Source organism: Xenopus tropicalis, chromosome 5 (genome assembly GCF_000004195.4).
Source record: "Xenopus tropicalis strain Nigerian chromosome 5, UCB_Xtro_10.0, whole genome shotgun sequence".
Lineage (NCBI taxonomy): Eukaryota > Metazoa > Chordata > Amphibia > Anura > Pipidae > Xenopus > Xenopus tropicalis.
Window position 1 is genome coordinate 126,325,900 of NC_030681.2, and position 20,510 is coordinate 126,346,409.

General features: G+C 40.3%; 2 protein-coding genes across 4 annotated transcripts; one reads left to right on the plus strand and one right to left on the minus strand.

Annotated features, from left to right (window-relative positions):
* Positions 1 to 102: 102 nt before the first annotated feature.
* ilkap (ILK associated serine/threonine phosphatase) lies at positions 103 to 9,800 on the plus strand. Of its 3 annotated transcripts, none has more exons than XM_012970492.3 (10): positions 103 to 289; positions 1,678 to 1,786; positions 3,420 to 3,534; positions 3,689 to 3,795; positions 3,872 to 3,965; positions 4,648 to 4,735; positions 6,632 to 6,753; positions 7,551 to 7,670; positions 8,264 to 8,345; positions 9,226 to 9,800. In XM_012970492.3, exons 1-10 carry the CDS (start codon positions 257 to 259, stop codon positions 9,364 to 9,366), a joined length of 1,011 nt encoding a protein of 336 aa, XP_012825946.1. In that variant the 5' UTR covers positions 103 to 256; the 3' UTR covers positions 9,367 to 9,800. The 3 variants fall into 3 exon arrangements, with proteins under 3 accessions (XP_012825946.1, NP_001025667.1, XP_012825945.1); NM_001030496.1 differs by having other exon boundaries at positions 213 to 289; positions 1,678 to 1,800; XM_012970491.3 differs by lacking the exon at positions 103 to 289 and adding an exon at positions 324 to 523.
* Positions 9,801 to 10,269: 469 nt separating this feature from the next.
* On the minus strand, positions 10,270 to 20,358 carry erfe (erythroferrone). The gene is made up of 8 exons (NM_001078919.1): positions 20,043 to 20,358; positions 18,637 to 18,822; positions 17,488 to 17,593; positions 15,056 to 15,210; positions 12,418 to 12,526; positions 11,348 to 11,429; positions 11,066 to 11,138; positions 10,270 to 10,622 (listed from the first exon to the last, which is right to left on the minus strand). Exons 1-8 carry the CDS (start codon positions 20,166 to 20,168, stop codon positions 10,524 to 10,526), a joined length of 936 nt encoding a protein of 311 aa, NP_001072387.1. The 5' UTR covers positions 20,169 to 20,358; the 3' UTR covers positions 10,270 to 10,523.
* Positions 20,359 to 20,510: the final 152 nt, after the last annotated feature.

Genomic DNA, 20,510 nt, shown 5'->3' on the forward strand with positions numbered 1-20,510 from the left:
CAAAGTTAAATAAAGTTTTACACAAAAAGAAAAAAAAAAAAAAAAAAAAAAAAAGAAATATTAGACAGCGAGCCCTGATTGGTCAGCTCTCAGCAAGCCTCCAAAGAAACCTTGTTGGTGACAGGTTGATTGGGTCACATGCTTGCGTGCATGGCTTATTGATTTCCGCCCATAGCCAAACAACGCTGCGGTGCATGTTGTCGCGATAAGAGAGTGGGCTTTTAATTTTGGGTCAGGGAATCAGGGATGGATCTGTATGATGAACTTCCCGAACCTCCACGGGCCCCTGGTGAGGAAGTGAGGCGGTACGGTGTGTGTATTGAGAGGCAGCTTGTGTCAGGGCAACGTGGAACGCAGTGTATGTGGCGGATGTGCCCTGCCCAGGCTCGCTTGGTGTTTGCAGAGAATGCGGGGAACAGCAGGCATTAACGCTGGGACACAATTGGGTATTTTCCTTATGTGCCAGCCTTACCTCCGCTGTGAGCCATACAACTGCAACCAGTGTGCAGTGTTACTGCTGCCTGTAAGTGGATACAGAGGAGTTGCTCAGGGCCCATTTTATGTGTAGGGTGACCAGATCACTTGATATTTTAGAGACACGTCTAAGGAATCCAGTTAACAGGGCTAAGTACAATCAATGCTGTTCGGCAACATGTATTTATTAGACGTGTCAAGTGATCTGGTCACCCTAGGCTGATGCCTTCTGGCTCTCCGTATATTTACTGTACTCATCAGGTATACACCATAACTAATGTTAATAAGCTGCATTTCACACATCCCACTGACACCAGTTCAGTAAGTAGTTGTAGGTTCTAATATCCATTACTGATTTCCACCCAGGATCAGACCCTGAGCCTTCCTGATATGCCTGGGCCAGTTGGCTGTCCCTGTGGCCCATGTGTATTGAGTTTCATATACATTTGTACATGTGTTTTATTCCCGTAGCTACACTAGGGTCTTCCAGATGATGTCTGACCGACAAGTCTGGCTTTGGAATATGTCAGGAGACCAATACCTGCCTTATTGTGTTACGTTGGTCAAGGGTTATCATTGTTTGAGCTAGAGTTCTTAGTAAAGAGAAAGTAAGCCTTAAGACTACAGTGTATAATGACATTCTTGACAATTCTGTGGCTCCTACCTTGTGATACCAGTTTGGGGAGGGCAATTTCCTTCCTTCCATTCCATCCATACTGGTATACTGAGATGGGAGTGGAAGGACTTTTTGGTCTGACCTCAGCCCAGCTGTTAACCTGTGGGATGAAATGGAACCCTGACTGTGAACCTGGATTAATCCCCAATATCAATACCCAACCTTACTTAAGCACTTATGGCTGATTATAAGCAAATCCCACCTTCAATGTCATGGGTAAAAAGCTGTTATATCCGCATGGCAGGATCAGCTTAAGCAGAGAGTAAAAAAACTTCATTATTGTAGGTGTACATTGATATGGGGTTCCTGTATTTCCTGGCAATTACTGTAAGTAAAAGTAGTGCCAGGCAAAATAGATTAGGCTTTTTTGATTGGACTGAGAATTTTGTGGTACCCAAGAAACTCTGCTTCCTTCCTGGACAAAAAAAAAGAATTGTAATCTCTGTAATAAAAACTTCCCTTTCTCTGGCTCTATTCTGTCCCCAGTCCCAGTAATGTGAGATGAGCATATGACAATTATCTTTCAGGGCCTGCAGTGTCGCCATCAGATTCTGGACCCCCAGACAATAACCCCAGTACTAAACGCAAGGCGGAAACGACAGACTCTGACAGCAGTGAAGAGCAGCACCAGGAAAAGAAAGTTTGTAAAGGTTTTCACACAACTCGAAACTGCACATGGTGTTTGTGCTTGAAAAGCTGCGTCTTCAGTGTTTGTCCATTTGGCTGACTGTTCTTGACTCTTAGAATAGCCAAGTTTACAGAACATGGTTACTTGGATAAATATCTTTTTTTCCCTGTTTTATGTAGACATCAGCATCTAATTCTTTACATACAGAGAGAAAGGTGGAAGTATGAAGCAAGGTGCCAATTAAATAAGAAACATACCATGAACATATAAAAAGATATAGCAATACTGTTCATATGCTTAGTTCCACAGCTTTGGGGTATGTAAACATTTAATTTTTGTAGACACAGCTTTATCAACTTAGCATCCCTACAGTTTTGCCCTATGTATTGACATGCCCAGAAATATTACCCATCTTAACCAGTGCAGCCAGCTAGGCAGGGCTAAGACTTGATGGAGGTTGAGCTAAACTTAGCAGGCTCATAGCCATTTATGTGCAGCCAAATGCTTCACCCACATTTCTTCTTTGTTATTGGTCCCTATTTGTATCACTTAGCTAAATGTCTGTTCCCTGTTGTTTTAAAGGTGTCTGTACATGTTCTTCTGTATAGTTGCGCCATTGCGTCCTTCCTGCCTTTTCTACCAAATCATGCATATGTGCACCTATTGATGTAGGGGACCCTGGAGCTGCCAGAACATTGAACAAATTAGTAATTGCAGGGTTCCCAAGCAAGTTGTGGCAATAGGTGCAGCAAACTTGCAGGAAAAGAATCACACGCTACTGCCATTTACCGCCATAGGCTGAAAGTGATGCAGTCCCCTCTCAACCTAATAGTACAAAAATTATTTGCTTTTTCTCTCTAATAATAAAACCGTAGCTTGTACTTGGTCCCAGCTAATATATTATTAACCCTTATTGTTGGCAAAACATTCCTATTGGGTTTATTTAATGTTTAAATGATTTTATTATAACTAATATATGGAGATCCAAATTATGGAAAGATCTCTTATCCGGTAAACCCCAGGTCTTAAGCATTCTAGATAACAGGACCCATACCTTATAGTCCCTGATTTAAATTTTACTATTAATTAACTTGAACAATACATGTTTAGGTGGCTTACCATATATCTTCTAAAAGATTCTCTGTAGAATGCAGTAACCCAGCTCCATTTTTGTCCTGCCATGATGTCACATTTGTACCCTGTGGTTCTTGAGGTTATGGAACACAGGATATAACCGAGAGAGTACCAGAAACTGCCCATGCAACCTCCTGCTGATTTCAGTAGGTACCACCTGTCACTACAGGCAGTTTTCATTACAGTCCATGGGAGGCAGCAAGTGCACTGAACACTTCTTTGGCAATTAAAATATACAGATGGAGAAACACCCTGTGTGTTGTCTGGCTGTATGACCTGTACCAGGATACAGCTAATGTGCATACAGCCCAAAGGTCATAATGTATTGTACATTATAAATATGTTGTTGCAAGAAGTATTGCATGGTTATGGCAGAGAATTATTTGTGAGTTGGTTTACAAGTTTGTTTTGCAGTTTGTTAATATATTTTGTTTGTTTGCATTGTGTATCGGTGGAAGGAGAGAAGCTGCATTGTCTTTCATTTATCTTTCATTTTCCTTTGTTTAGGAATCCTGTCTTTGAAAGCCCACGTTGCCGAGCGTCGAGGGGAACGTGAGGAATTGCAGGATGCACATACCATATGTGACCTTAGCCAAGATTGCCAGCCAATGCCACCTGACTTGTAGGTTTTATGACAAGTACTTTTAACACTTTCAGTGCCAGTAAACGTGCTACATCATAGATTTCAAGGCAAGCCAGAACACAGAATTGGCACCTTAGATTCTACTTTTGCTAGAGGGTTAAAGTTCTTTTTTACTTCTCAATGCATCTTTCAGATTACGCCTCTCATATTTTGCTGTGTTTGATGGTCATGGTGGAACACGGGCATCACGATTTGCTGCACAAAATTTGCATCAAAATTTTGTGAAAAAAATACCCAGAGGTGAATTTTGAAATATAAATGTTTTCAGTTCAATGGGATTAAAATCCACAGAGTCTCACTGTGTGCTGTGTTGCAGGCGAGGGCAGCAGTGTGGATAAAGCTATGAAGCGGTGTATCCTGGATGCCTTTAAGCAAACAGATGAAGATTTCCTCAAACAAGCAGCCAGCCAGTGAGCATCCCACTATGCATTCCTTTTTACCTTGTAGCAGTAAGGTTCAGCCTCTGGCTCTCCAGCTGTTGCTGAACTAGAACTCATGTTTCTGGGGCTTGTAGATCAGCAAAAGACGGAGACCCCCCAGGTTACAGTTTTTCTTTTTTTGATGAATTGGCACATATATAGGATATTATCATCATTTGTTAATACGGTGTAATACAAGTTACAAGGTCTTTACAATAATGTCCTACCAAGCAGGAGAGTGAGTATTTCATAGGCAGTTATTCTAAACAAAAAGGAGAACGATTTCCAGCACTCAGTTTGCCTTTAAAAATAATTTGTAAGCCACGTCAAAGCCCCTCATTGTATGTGGGTCCTACACTGCCTAGTAGCATTCTAAGTCTGCAGTGCAATTAAAATCAAGTTCCCCAGCAAACAGTGTGACTGAGTAGTAAAACCATGTTGCACTTATCCTTAATTCAGAGGTTCTAGTGAGCAAGCAGGAAGCTTCTAAGCCCCAGCTCATTAACTAATACCTGTAAGTTGTTCCTTGTTCTAAAGGTTATTCAAAGCAGTGCACTTCAGGAGTGTAATATAAAGCCTAGGTTAATTTAATGAACCTGCATAACATATGTAGTTATCCTATATCTCCCAAGCCTTCTGTCTCTCCATCTTTTCTATTATTAACTGCTTTTAGGAAACCTGCATGGAAAGATGGGACGACAGCCATCTGTGTGCTTGTTGCTGATAACATCTTGTATATTGCCAACCTAGGGGATAGTAGGGTAAGTCCAGAGCAAGAGATTCCACTGACCGCACACCACAAAATAAAAGTAAAATAATAGTGGCCATATACGTTAATTTTCCAACAGGCTGATCAACAAGATGACCAATATCCAAGGCCTTTGCTGATATCTGTTGCCTCATCTCCAGCCATACACTTACTGAAGTTTTGAAAGATAATATCAGTGTATGTGTATGACCACCTTAAGTGCAATTACTCATTTGCCCTATGTGTGAATATTGTCTTGGATGTTCTCTCTATGCTTATATGTGTGTGATTTCTTCTGCCCAGATATACTAGCATTGTTTCTTTTGCAGAATATGCTAAAAGGTAACTATTGTGTAATATCAAGTTTACTTTAAATCAGGTGATTTTGCTCTCCTAAAGAAGAACTAAACCCAGCTGCCTTAACTTGCAGCATTACCATTTTAAACAGGGTGCAGTTGCTAAACTCAACCTGAGCCTCAGAAAAGTAATGGAGGCTTTTTAAATCCACCAATAAAAGATTTGCTCTGCAGTGATCCCCCCAACCTTCATTTTAAATTAATGAGGGAAACTTTTAGCAATGTGTTTAGCTTACAGGCTTTTACTTTTCTCCAAAATGGCCTATGTGCTAGGATTGGACATCCATGGCCTTTACATGGAGGATGAACTGGCTTGTTATGGCCGTCCCATCGCTGACACTAGGAAGGCTGTGTGTATGCACAGGTTAAACATATACAAAAAAATGTACAATTGATTATTAATGACCACACTAATGAAAAGTTTTGTTTGCAAAATTTAATTTTTTTTTTACCCCAGTAGTATTCGTTGCCTACTTATGTTTATCTTCTATATGTCATAAGACTGTGTCTTCCTGCTGTATTTATTGCAGCCACTAGGAGTCAGTATGATATTTATCTAACCTTGGAGCTTTATTTGCAGCCTAGATATCAGGACAGAATACCAAAATGTTTGTTCAGCAGCTTTAAGACACTAAATACAGACTTGGAAAAGTTTGATTTGCAATTAAGCTGGCCATCCACGCACCACATTTAAGCGTACAAACAATATCTGAACATTCATGGGAAGAAAACTAAAATCAGCTTCAGTGTTTGTGTATATTAGGCCAGCTTTGTATGTTTGTCATGTTTGTTTGTGAAAGTTATACAGTTAAAGAAAATAGCAGCGTACCCTTCAGCCTCTTTAATGTGTTATATTTAATTATTACATGCACATACATTATTATGTATGTATGTCTGGCTGATCAGCAGCAGTGGGGGATGTGCCCAGTTGCATAGAAAGTACTGGTTTGAAGAGTGAGCACTGGTGCCAGCCTGCGTGTTTCTAAGGTCCTTGGTATAAGGAATCCAAAAGAATGTGTTACAAGGCATATTATTTTTGCTAAATCATTAAGCTTGGTTCACCTTCAGATTAACTTTTAGTATGTATGGCCTATCCTTAGCAACATTTTTATTGGTCGTTTTTTATATAGTTTTTTGCCTTCCTTTTCTGACTCCTGGCAGCCAAAAAAAACTATTTCTCTGTGAGGCTACAATTTTATTGTTATTGTTACTTTTTATTACTTATCTTTGTATTTAGACCCTCCTCTATTCATATTCTTGTCTCTCTTTTAAACCACTGCCTGTTTGTTAGGATAAATTGGACCCTAGCAACCAGATAGCTGCTGAACAAAAGGCTAATTAATTTAGAAACTTTGAATAATAAGAAATGAAGACTGACTGCAGATTATCTCAGAATAGCATTCTTTATATTATATTAAATGTTAATTTAAAGGTAAAAAACCCCTTTGAAAAAAGAAAACTGAAACTTATTGAACTGTGCAGCGGCAATGCCTTTGAGTTCATCTCGGGCCTTTTATTCTTTTGTATAATGCCAATTTATTTGTGTGTGTCAGGCTTTGCTCTGCAGGATTAATAAGGAGAACCAGAAGCATGTAGTGCTAAGTTTGAGTAGAGAGCACAATCCTACTCAGTATGAGGAGCGGATGAGGATTCAGAAAGCAGGGGGAAATGTAAGGTGAGTCTCAGGTATCGTATATATATTAGTATATGAACCCTATATGAAGTACTGCACCAGCAGCAACCTTTAGCTTTGTGCAAAACATAGGGGAAAAATGATAAACAACTGTGCAACATAGAAATTTGTGCATGAATAATTACAGTTTTGCCCCTTAATCTTAGCACAGTGTGTAAGGCAAGAAAACTTTCTTTGGCACACGTAGTGTAGAGCTACACCTCCCACAGTCAGCTAGTGCCTTTTCTGGAGATAATAGTCCTTTTTCTGAAATTGTTGTTTTTTAAGCTATTTACTGTTTCCCTCCCCCTCTTCTGGGTGGAGGAGCCCCTAGCCTGGGGTGTGGGCTGTTTTCTGCAAAATCGGCAAATTCCTTGAAATGCCAGGCAGTTATCAGCAGCATACATATTACCCATGCCTCTGACAGTTCTCTAGGGAACAAATCACACATGCAGTGCTTCTGTATAAAATATATGTGTATGTATCTAAAAATAGATGGCTTGAGCTACTGTAGCCAGGTATTTAGCGTAAATATATGGAGTGCATTCCTAATACCATTATATAGATATATCTACGTGTGTGTATAGGTGCTCCATCAAAAATAAAACTAACAGATACCTTAATCGGCTCTACAGTTGCAGCCTTGCTGTATACTGAATAGTATGATAGCCCATTCCTAAGTTATTGGCAGCAACCTGTCACATTGTTGTTTTTTTTTTTTTTATATGGTGCTGTGTTCAGCCACTGATAAAAAGGGAAATCTGAAATGATCTTTGGGCGTGTCTTTTTGTTTTGAGCAGAGATGGGCGAGTGCTGGGGGTGCTGGAGGTATCCCGCTCTATAGGCGATGGCCAGTACAAGCGCTATGGTGTAATCAGCACACCGGAAGTGAAGAGATGTCCACTCACTGACAGTGACAGGTATATTATTGGTTCGCTGAAACGGAGGCAGTGTGCCTTTATCCATTGTACCAGTGTTAAATCATGGCTTTTATAATAATTATCATTTAATTTTGCTACTGTACATGTCTTTCTTTGTTTTGTCTCAGATTTTATAGATAACAGTTAAATCTGCTGCCCTGCTTTATATTAAATGCACATGAGAATTGTGTTTAGGGAGTAAGGAATGATGCAGCACAAAGGTGACATGTAACGTTAATATCATACAGAATCATAACATTATTTCATTAAGGTGATACTGTATAAACCAACCCAGAAAATATTGAGGTATAGTGGCAGTTTAAGACTTTTCCCTAATAATGTTGTAACTATTCAATAAGCTACAGTATGCTCAGTAATCTATTTTACCCGTACCTGTTCCTTTCATAGACATATTTGCAGTGAATAAAGATGGTTGCACTCACCTAAAAACAGCACCACAATAGAAATATCCCAGATGCTGAGGAGACTTTTAGCTGCAGTTCTACTTTAGCACTCTGATTGCTGTGCAATATATATTACTGGTAGAATTCAAATGACTTAGTACCGTATGGCATAATTTATTGTTTTTCTAGGTTTATTTTGCTGGCTTGTGATGGTCTCTTTAAGGCCTTTTCAGCAGAAGAGGCTGTAACCTTCATCTTGACTCATACACAGGTACATGCAGAAAAGGGCACAGTCAGGGGCCTGCTGGGATAAATGAGCCATTATCTGGACTAGAAAAGAGCCCACCCCTTTATTTGTTAGGAGTGGCTAGGCGGGGGGCATGTTTGCTAATGAATAGGGTAAATTGGGGGCTTGGTCAAGCCCATTGGCACAAAGGATGTTAAGAGGGTAAGACCAGATCACTGAGGCAGGTTTGCAATTTGGTATCATTTCATTGTTTGATTTACTTAATGTGCACCAAATAAATGTGTGGGACTGCTGCTGCTTGGTTGTGATTTTATAGAATAACTGCTGTACTCAACTATATATACTAAGCCACTCGATCAATTAAACCACATTCAAAACAGCCAGTCTTAATAAGCTTTTGCTCACTACTTCATAACATTGGTCCAGGTGCCTTGCCCCGAACCCTTCGATCAGGGGAAATTTCCCTCTTGACTAGCTATTGTAAAATCACATAATTCAAAGTTTTTCCATGGCTACTCACAATGCTGATCCAATGGTCCGGGTGCAGCACCCCAGACCCGTAGCAAGGGGAGACCCAACATTCACAAGGACTGTTCCTCAGATGAGTGCATACTCTGAACACCAATGGAAGTGGTTAACAAACAAAGCATCATGTTGAAAGACATGAAACTGGTCAGAATTGATGTGAAATAAGGCTTTGTTAATTAACTACTTCAACTTCAGTTGGTGTTCAAAGTGCCACCCATCTGAGAAATTGTGCTTTTAACCTATATGCTGGTCTTTTTGTGCCCCTTTATGGAAAACTAAAGGTACATATAGTTGTTCAACACATGTCCAGGAACCATTGGTTTATGAGCTGATTAGGGGCAACTGGCTAAACAAGCTCTCTCTCTCTGTCTGACAGGAAAAGAGTTCTCCAGCTGAAGATGGCCCCCCTGACTTTGATTCTCTCTATGAATCTGCATGTCATCGACTCGCCAATGAAGCCGTGCGTCGGGGGGCTGCTGATAATGTCACAGTACTGATAGTACAAATTCAGCACTGATGCAAAGCTTGGGGCGGGCAGGGCCAGAGCAACCTTTCACTTACTCTTCATCTTTTATTTCTTTCGTTTCTGGATTGTAAATACATATGCCATCCCACTGGCGATTTCCATTTTCGCCGGTGGGATGGCAATCCGGGGAGATTAGTCACCCGCGAACAGGAAGATTTGTCACGGTTGACTAATCTCCCCGTGTGCCAGAGCCCTTATTCATTCAGGATTCTGTAGAACTGAATTTCCCCCCTGTTGCCACTAAGGAAAGATAAATTTTCTAATGTGAATCTCTTATCAGAACTGTGGTAAATGTCAGGTTGGAATCGATGCAACGCAGCTGAGTAACATTCTGGTGGCTTCAAGCTTTCATACTAAGTGCGCTTTTGTAAATGAGATTGTGTATTTATGTTCCACTATATTTTAGTAAACAGCCATCTTGTAAACTATGGTGTTTCCTCCTTGCCTGTCCTGCATTTATGTAATCATAAAGGATAAAGGTTTGTGTCAGAATGATATCAGTATGCGGTGCAGCACTGATGGGCAAATGCCAGTCCTCCAGATATAGCTGAAAGCCTTTATTATTAGGATTATTCTTCATTTATACAGTGCTGACACATTAATGCAGAGCTTAACTGAAATTGTTCATCATTTGTGTCAGTCCCTGCACCGCTGGAATTTACAGTTTAGGTAATATAACATGACATACAATACACACATGTCTGTTTAATCAGAAGCCAGTAAATCTGCCTGTAGCAATAGGAAACCCACACAAACACAGGAAGAATATAGGAACTCTTTGCAGATGCTGCCCATTCAGTGGTCTAGAGAGGCTGTTAGCAAGTGTATCTGCCATCATTTATCTAAATAACCGTTTGAGAAAGTTATTCTCTATGTAAAACAAAAGAGAGATTCTGATATCATGCAGCTTTATTCGAATGCATCATAATCCAAATATACAGACAAATATATATTGTGTCAGTTCATGCACTATTGTGTTGGGCCAAGGCCATTGTTTGGCTAATCATATGTCTAATATATTTACATATATTTTTCTGCCAAAGTCCAGGCTCATGGTCGGTTTGGCCCTTTGTCTTCTGCAAACTCAACAGCTTCCATGAGTAAAGGCGCAGATGGCTGGTCACAGGGCAGTGTTGGTTGGCAGGAGTTCATTGTCCAAGAAGCACCCCACTAAATTCTGAGCCTTTCTCCACCACAATAGAAGAGCTCATCCTGTTCTCAAGGAAAACTGACACATATTGTCCTTCCTGAGACCAAAAAAAAAAAATTAAATATAACATTTGATTATTTAGTCCATTCACTCACTTAGTTATACATAGAGATTTATTACAAAGATCAGTTATATATAAAATGTAATTAAAGAGTTAAAAATCTAATAGAGTACACCTATATAGCATTGAGTTCTAATCCTGATTCCCCTTTTGAGGTACAATAATAGGCTGATTCTCTTGTGTAACAGATCCATATACAGTGCTCCATATAAACCTGTGTGACCACCCTGTCTAGGTGCCTGCAAACCTATTTCAATGACTTGTTTATGTGTTTTGCTCAGTTTTTGAATGTGGCTTCTGTACAGGAAAATGGTATTTTGTACACTAACACTGGTGTGAACTGTTAACTCTTTTACCCTCATACAAACTGCTGAAAGGCTTATCCATTTTATAGGGAATGTACAGTATACTCTGCTTACCTGTAGGTACAGGACTCCATGTACAGTAAGTGTGTGAGGTGCTGCACTGATCTGACTGATTTGCTGTAGAGACCTAAAATGGGAAAATATGCAGGTTATACACATTTGGTAACAGCACCCTTCAACCTGTGTCTGGTACTCATCTGTTTAAAGGGCAAATCTTTGTTAGATAATCATAAAACAGCAGCACTACTTGGTATAAAATACAGGGTTCAACCCCATAACTTATAGCAATAAAGTACTTAACAAGGGGCACAGACAGAAACATTGGCAGATACTTACAAGTGTTTCTGGCATAGGGACTGGATGCACACTTGTACTTGCAGAAACCCTGTTTTGTCCAATAAGGAGTGCTCTGGAAAACCTGCCAACAAATACAGGGTAATTGAGAAATTATTGTTATCACGTATGGGACCTGTTATCCAAAATAGTTGGGACTTGGGGTTTTCCAGATAAGGGTTGTTTCTGTCATTTGGATCATCATACTCTAAATCTGCTAAAACGTCATTTGAACATTAAAGCAATTGTATTGTTTTGTCTCCAATAAGGATTCATTAAATTGTACAGGTATAGGGCCCATTATCCAGAATGCTCTGGACCTGGGGTTTTCCAGATAAGGGAATCTTTCCGTAATATGGATCTCTATACCTTAAGTCTACTAAAAGATTATTTAAACATTAAATAAACCCAATAGGATTGTTTTGCCTCCAGTAAGGATTAATTATATCTTAGTTGGGATCAAGTACAAGGTTCTGTTTCATCATTACAGAGAAAAAGGAAATCATTTTTTAAAAATTAGAATTATTTGCTTATAATGGAGTCTATGGGAGATGGCCTTTCTGTAATTTGGAACTTACTGAATAATGGGTTTTCGAATAACAGATAATACCATACCTGTAGCTTGGATCAAGTACAGGGTTCTGTTTTCTAATTACAAAAAAAGGAAGTAATTTTTGAAAATTTGAATTCTTTGATTAAAATGAAGTCTGTGGGAGATGGCTGATCTGATCTTTCCAAATAATGGGTTTCTGGGTATGGGATATAAAAGCTGGTACATAAAAGCTTATTCCTCATTACTATCCGACATTGGTCACTAATATCTGAAAGTGGCCTGATTCAGCCTCTTCGACAGAAGTTCATCATAAACTGGTCTTTGAATGACCGGCTTCAAGGTAAACAGAAAGGGTGAAAGAGAACGCTGAGCCATGAAACTGCACTGACAGTAATCAGTATGCATCTTTGTTTTGCTGGGTGTTGCTGACACCAGCAGGGAGATAGCATTTTGCATACATATGGGTTTATTGGTTTGTTTTTCATTGAAATACCAAGTAGAGAAATGGTGTTTGACTCACCAATATTCAGTCTTGAATTGAAAGCATAAAGTCCACTAAATGGGGCCGTATATCGGCCACTGGTGAGATTAAGACCTGCTCCTCTGTTGAATGAGCCGTCTTCCTGCTCCTGTGAGAAGAGAAATCAGGAGTGAGTACATTGTACTGAAGGGGTGAGCAGAATGTGCCACTAATGTCCTCCTAATAAAATCTGGCCCTTCTGTAGTAATATGGTGACTTTACAGTAAAGAATGTGCAATAGAAAACTAGGATTTCAAGTATGTGATTCAATTTCATTTGTTATTATTTTAATTTTTGGCATAAACATTTAGATATATAGCAGAGATTTAATAAAGATTACAACAGAAAGGTATGTTTTGAAGCACCAGCGACCAGTCAGATGAATCAACACAACATGTTGCTCACCAACCCCTTGGGTGTTACTCCCAGTAGCCTCAAAGCAGGGACTCTGTTTTGAATTCCTGACTTTAAGGTAAGTGTTGGAGGCATACAGACTATGGGGCAGATTTATCAAAACATGAGTTTGAATCCCGAATGGGAAAAATTCCGATTGGAAATGAAAATTTCTGAAGATCACAAATATCACAAAAATGCTTACGAAAAAATCGTATTAGTCACGATAATATCGTATTGGCGATCCGAAAGTCACAAAATTTTCGTACCAAATGATCGTAAACTGCGGAAAAACCAATCCGATTTTTTCGCGCTAAAAATACGAAAAAGTTGCGCAAACCTAGAAAAAGTCGCGAAAGCACCAAAAAAGTTGTGAAAGCGTCGAAAAAGTCGGAGAAAATACGATTGGACCAATCGAACGAATGCTCGGAGTGTTCGTGGATAAGTAAATGTGCCCCTAAGTGTGCTGGCAAAGAGAGCCTTCTGCAGACTTGCAGTCCACATGGAGCCAATCATATTCCTTATTTGGTACCCCTAGGAATTTCTTTTCTTTTTCAGTTGTTTTTATTGAAATTTTAAACATAGACATTAAGATATTTCACAAAATAGTGATAAACAGGACGAGGTATTAAATCCACAGGACTCCTGAATAAAAGGCTGAGGGCATCTGCTATAGGCCAATATGGAGTGAGGAATCTAGATGTATGAGATCTATACAAAGCCAAAGAGGCACTATGAGACCAGCTTTTCTGCAACTGGTAGAAGTTATTTTTAACAATTTGACAACTCTTCAGGTTGTGGTGTGTGGCAATGTAAAATATTCCATAGAAGTCTTCTGCTTTGAGTCCTTGCCCTTGATAGCCCACAGATTGGCAAGTATGATTAAAAAAATGACGGTGATAAAACTACGGTGGAGAAACTAGCGAGATGAGGTATGGTTTCTGAGAGTTCCATTGACCTGCAAAATCCAAGAACTACTTACATATGCTCTTTCATCCAGGTGGAGATTGTGAGAACAGAAGACTAATAAATGCCCTAGGCCTGTCTTTCCCTAAGCTCACACATATAGTACCAGCAGTTTCATTGCCAAGTTATATACAGTTAGTTAATTACTTATTTACAGAACAACAAACATTTTTAAAACAGCAAGTTGTATATTTTCCCAAATGCCACTGCATCACCTGCATCAGTCTGTAGGAGATGATTTTATTGTGTGTGTCCTTTCTTCTGGTTTGTACAGCAGGAGGGACATCTATTGAGGCCTCTGCCAGTTTAATCAAAGTTTTGTTGGATACTTTTTCCTTTCCTGACAACTTTCCATAGCTGTCAAATGTTGCTACCCTTTTAATCTATCCTTTAGCCTCTTTTAATTAGGCCTGCTTCTGACTTTAAAGGTGTAATTTGTCTTTAAATTTTATTTTAATATGATAAGACAATCTGTAATTGGTCTTCATTTTTTATACTTTTTTTGTAGTATCTTTTAGCATTTTTCTGGTTGCTAGGGTTCAGACATACAAGTTAATATGGATCATGGGTCTGTGGTATAGACTATAGAGCAATCTCACTGGGGTAAGGAGGAACTGACCCCACCTGTCTAATAATTAAGTAGTGTTACGCTGACCCCGCAAAAGAATTGCTACCAACCAAACATATTGATTTCTTGTGTTGAATGAACACATGTACATAACAGTTCCAAGTCCCACAAAACTGCCTAATGTCACTCTATACAAGAGCTTTCTCAATATTTCCTGTCTTTTGCTACTCTGACTACACCCTGTTCCAATTTAACTTAGCAACCAAGCAGAAGTTTAAATGCGAGACAGGGATATGAATAGGTGAGGGCCTAAATAGGACAGTAAGTAATAAGAAATAACACAAACGATACAACTGCAGCCTCATAAAGCAGCAGTTGATTGGCTGGAGGGAGTCAGCAACCCCCATTTGAAATCTGGAAATAGGCAGAAGAGAAAAGCAAATAACTCAAAAAGTAATAAAAAATGAAGACCAACTGAAAACTTGCTAGGAAGAGGACATGCTAATGTTACATGTACTGTTTCTAGCCTAGTGTATTAAACATACACATAAACATATGAAAATTATGAAAAAACTGTGCTATCATAGAATTAGACTCCCAGAGATCTAAGTGAGCACATATATGCATTTATGATGATGGTTTGGTACTTGGTGCTTTTACCCGCATTTTATATTTGCCTATTTCTATCCCCACAACATTCTGTTATCTAACCTGTTGGTACTGATGTAACTCCTTCCGGACTCCTGGTTCCAAAACGGAATGTTGGCCTAGCTTGCAGATAAAGGCAGCGTGCACAGTGGAAGGGGTGAGGGCTAGTGGATACTTGGATATCTCAGTACGTTCCCCATTCAGCCTTCTCAAAAGCTCTATAAAAAAGTGGTTATTGTGAGTTATAAAGCAGTGGAACAAACTGGAAAAGAAATCCAAAAACCTTATTGAATTATTTCTCCCATTAGGACACTTCTGGCCTGAATGATTGGTACAAAGTATCTTTCAAATAGTATTTATATATCTGTTATATTCACAACTTCCAACCATAAACCTAACCTGGAAGTGTGCATACTAACGCACTCAGCTATGTATTGTCACAGCGCTGCAGCAATATTACGTGGCAAGGCTTCTCTTCTAAAGGATTTCCCCAATTTTATTATTTTGCCTTAAAAACCATCCTAATTCTAAAGGGAAAATAATGAAATACAACATGAATTAAGAATGGATGAATCAATGTGCGAAATATGTTTTCTTTTAACTTGGGGTATTAGGACAGAAATAAAATACTACTGATTCTAAATGGATGTTTTGTATTATTATTCTTTATAGAATAAACCTATACTAGAGCGCATTACTCAGATTATGGATCATAATTTAGGTAGGAATTACCTGGGTAAAATGTTGAATATGAAGACATATGGACATCAGCTACTGTATTAGGCTAATACCGGTGTTTATCCTCAGGCGGAGAATCAGCCCCTACACTGGCCTTTCCCTCTGCCTGCATCCAGAGCAGTTGCTTAAGCCTGGGTGTAAGCCAGGGGCGGGCCAAGCTGACCGGGCGCCCTAGGCAACTCGGTCGGCCTCTCCCGGGTTGCGAGGGGGGGGGGGGCGTGATCCGAACGGTCATTGCCTCCACCGCTAATGACAAGCGGCGGGGGCAATGACAGAGGAAGAGGACTAGGGGTAGGCAGGAGAGGCTGCCTGGCGCCCCCCCCCCCCCCCAATCGTTGCGCCCTAGGCAGCTGCCTCTTCTGCCTACCCCTAGTTCCGGCCCTGGTGTAAACACACAAAATGCGTGGGCATTAAGGCGCCAAAATCCACTCTGTGCTCCAGCATGTGTCCTGTTGCAACGGCTCTGGGTCCAGGTACAGGGCAAAGCTGATGCCAGAGTAGGGGCTGATTCTCTTACTGTGCTTATCCACAGGCCAAGAATCAGCCCCTTTCGGAATAAGCCTTAGTGTAACTGTGGTTATTTCTTATCACACCTGGATTTCCTAGTAGAGATCTCTAATACATGCCAATGTTAGTGTGTATTTAAAGGAATACTGTCATGGGAAAATAATTTTTTTTCACCATGTTTCAGTTAATAGAGCTTCTCCAGCAGAATCCTGCATTGAAATCCATTTTTCAAAAACGCAAGCAGATATTTTTATATTCAATTTTGATTTTACAAGGGGTTAGCCATATTCTTCATTTCCCAGGGTGCCACAGCCATGTGACCTGTGCTCTGATAAACTTTAGTCACACCAATTTGGAGTGATATCACTACCTCCCCAGCAGCCAATCAGTAACAGTACCAATAGTAAGAAATTCAAGCCCGGCCTGGAACTCCTCCAGTTACATGGGAGTAGGAGAAACAATAGGTAGATCTAATGTGTAGCACTGGCTCAGACTCAGGCACAATGCACTGAGATGGCGCCTACAAACCAATATTATAACTAAAAAAACTTACATTTTTTTGGTTCAAGAATAAAAATTTCAATGATAGAGTGATTTATTTGCTATGTAAACAGTGTAATTTAGAAATAAAAAGTATACCATAAATATCATGACAGAATACAGATAGTACATAAATATCTTGTTCCCAGGACCCAGCATCCTGGGCATGAAAGTTCATTTTTGAGAGAACAGTGGATTCTTGGCAGTACAGCTGCCAAAACTTCTTGACCCAATTCACATAGGGTGCCTGGAGGATTTAGTGGCTGAGCCTGTAAAAAAAACTCAGTTTGTATATTGTCTCAGTGTCCCATTAAGTAGTGAGGTTCGTACTGCCACATTTTGTCCTTCCCTGTGCATGGCCATTAGTACCTGAGTGAGTGATCAGTGTATGTACGGATGGTGTGGCTAAGCTATGCATGTATCAGTCGCTACACGGGCAGGGACCCCACCTCAGCTCTGCTGCTAGATTTGGCAGAAAGTATTCAGTAGTGGACCGTGGGGATATTTTTATACCTTGTTTTATTTACCTATAAGCAGAGAGGTGCCTATGAATATGACCCTGCCAGAAAGGGTACAGTACAATACAATACTACAACTTACCGGCTATTAATATCTTCTTTTATGGGGAAGGTAGCATTATCTAATGTTTAAGTAACTTCTGCATATCCCACTGTAATATATCATATAATGTTTGCTATTTACAGACTTACCACTCAGCAACTGCAGGAAATGATGCAGCTTCTTCCTCTCCAAAACTGGATTGTAACTGTGTTGTTTAGCGGGTGCTGGGGAGCCAATAGGGCCACGGCGACATGGCTAGACATCAAACAATAAGGGAGAAGAGAAAGACAGAAAAGGAAGCTATTGAGACAGGAGCTGAAGAAGGGCAGATGTATCAAATGGTGAATTCTAACTTTCTCCCATTGATAAATATGCTTCAAAAAATCTTATAGGAATGAATAGGAAGTGGGTGAATTTTTCTGTGATGAGCCCTAAAACTCTTTTATATTTACTTTAAAATTCAAATTAAATTCATATTTAAAAAGCCCAGGGTTGGACTGTGCTGCCGGGGCACCAACCCAGACCCGATCCCCTGGTCTTCTGCTGCATCATCGATCCACTGGTCTCCCTCCCCTGATACGTTGCAGGTACGCGCGCAGGTATGCCCCCGCATTCACACGTCCATTTAAACACACATACGGAGTAGTGGGGAGAGGTCCCTGTTGCTCCATATGTGAGCAAAATTTCTGTGCGGCCCCCAAATTTTGCCACCCTAGACCCAGGCCTTTGTGGCCTTTGCGGCCTTGCCACAGATTCCTGCGGGGGGGGTATGAAGGCAACGGGGGCCATTGGGGGGTGCAGGGGCCCCTGAGGCAGAGGCTCCAGTGGGCTCTGCACCCCCCCAGTCCGACCCTCAAAAAGCCTGCAGAAAGTTACGATAAATCTGGATTTTTTTATTTTTTCAAATTGTCACAAAAAAACAAAAGTCGGAAACCTCTAAGGTTTTGAAGCAAATGAAGAATCTTCCAGGGAGAGAAAGGGAGATCTTTCCATACAAGATCTCAGCAAGTTTAGCTGGCAAATTTTCAGATTTTTAGCTGTTTTGATGCATAGTAGATCTTGCAAAAGTCGCAACTATTTTTTCCGACTTTTAGCGCTAAAAATCTGAATCAGAAAAAAAAATCTGCCGGTTAGCAAATGGCCCCTTAAGTGTTGGCTTTCTAATTTGTGCATGTGCGTACACGCAGACATACATACATATCTGAGTTTCCCAATGTGATGGGCACAGGCATAGATGTGACAGAAACAATAGTGTGTAAGGAAAATAAAAGCAGAAAGAAATAACTGAGGAGTCTCACACGCAAGCTTTCTTCTTGGCCTCTTTTTTTGCTGTTGGGCGCACGGTCAGAATTTTTCAGCAGCATCAACCAGGAGTCTCTAGGAGGCCAAGGGGGGCGCTCTAGCTGTGGGACCCTTTGTAAAGGCTCCGGCGGGGGGGTCAGCCTAGGGATCACTTGTGGGGGAAGAACTGTGACAGCCTTGTCCTGCATAAACAGAAAAGTCACTCACACTGTGCCCAGTCCAGAAACACATTGAATCCCTTGTGTTGTGATCTATTACAAATATTATAGTATGAGATCTAGTGATGAGCGAATTTTTGGGCCCTGCACCCCCCAGTCTGACCCTGAGGACAGCTAAGTATTCTATCCAATAGGATTATTTTACCTCCAATAAGGATTAATTATATACTAGTTGGGATCAAGTACAAGGTACTTATTTATTCTTACTGAGTACAAGGAAATCATTTTTAAGAATGCAGTCTATTGGAGATGGAGGTTTGTAGATAACAGGTTTCTGGATAACGGAAACCTGTTATAAACTCACCTCATGGCAGCAGCTCCCCTACATGCACTACATCTTACAGTAGATAGCATTATTTCAGTCTATCATTAAAGGGACAGTATAGCTCCATATTTAACATGAGTGCAATGAATAGTGAATCGCAATCTTTAATCGGAAATTAGCTATGGTTTTTGTTATTTCTTGAGCTAAACAGGACAAACAGGAAAAGTGAAGCTTCTCCATGTTCGGTCCTTGTGAGTTAGCTAATTAGAGACCAGATTTCTTTGTTTAGCTTATATTTTGGCTTGTTTTGCCTCCAGTAAGAGATAGCTAGGTGGAATCAAGTACAAGGTAATGTTTTATTATTATAAAAAAAAAAAATAATAATTTCCAAAAATTAGAATTATTTTCTTATAATGGAGTCTATAGGAGAAGGCCTTCCCATAATTTGGATAACAGGTTTTTGGAGAATGGATCCCATACCTGTATAATGATATTGTAATGGGGTAGAACTAAAACCCTTTAAGACCCACAGTAATCCACAAGTATCAAGAAGCAGAGTAATTCACCACAAATCAGGTCAAAATTAGCTCTCAAGAAAGAACCCCACCTACTGCTTCAGAGCCTAAAGTACTAAAGTAGCCCAGACTTTGGGAACCTTTACCTGAATGGTGGACACTGGCACAAATGTACATTAGAAAATGCTAATAGAGAAGCACATGCCTTCTTGGCAGAGCTGGCCGACTGTATGCTCACGTGTCCATGTAACTGTATATTCAGAAAAGTTATTTAGCGCCAAATATGCAAGAAGCAGAGCAAATGCAGCTCAGTGCCCCATCACATCTTGCCCTTGAGTAGCATTCAGCATGGGATTATATCACTATATCAGGAGTAAGCTTAGTGATGTAGATAGTAAACTTACTTGGAACATGAATGATCTGTTCTTGTGGGTACAGGCAGGTCCAGCACAGAGGAGAATCAGCAGCACCGCCATGCTGATAGCCATGAGCACACAGCGCAGGGGGATTGGCTTGTACTCTGCATCCATTATGCCTGGGCTCTTACTGGCACAACAATATAAAGTACTGGGTCCCTGTAAGTAACTATTGTACCCAGGTACACAGCTTCTCCAAGAGGCCTGAGCTCCCTATACAGAATGACTGTGCTTAATTAACTTCAGCTTAGGTTGCACCCCAGTTACCTCAGTGTCCCTTGAACATTATTCTGCAGGATCCCAGTCTCATACATCCAGCGATATACACAGGCAGAATAAACAGAGAGGCTATACAGTTAGAAATACAAGCAATCCTGTTGGAAATCACCCAAATAATACCATAGACAAGTTCCTACTGTCTATGCCTCTCTCTGCTGTCACCCCTTCCTCTGCCTT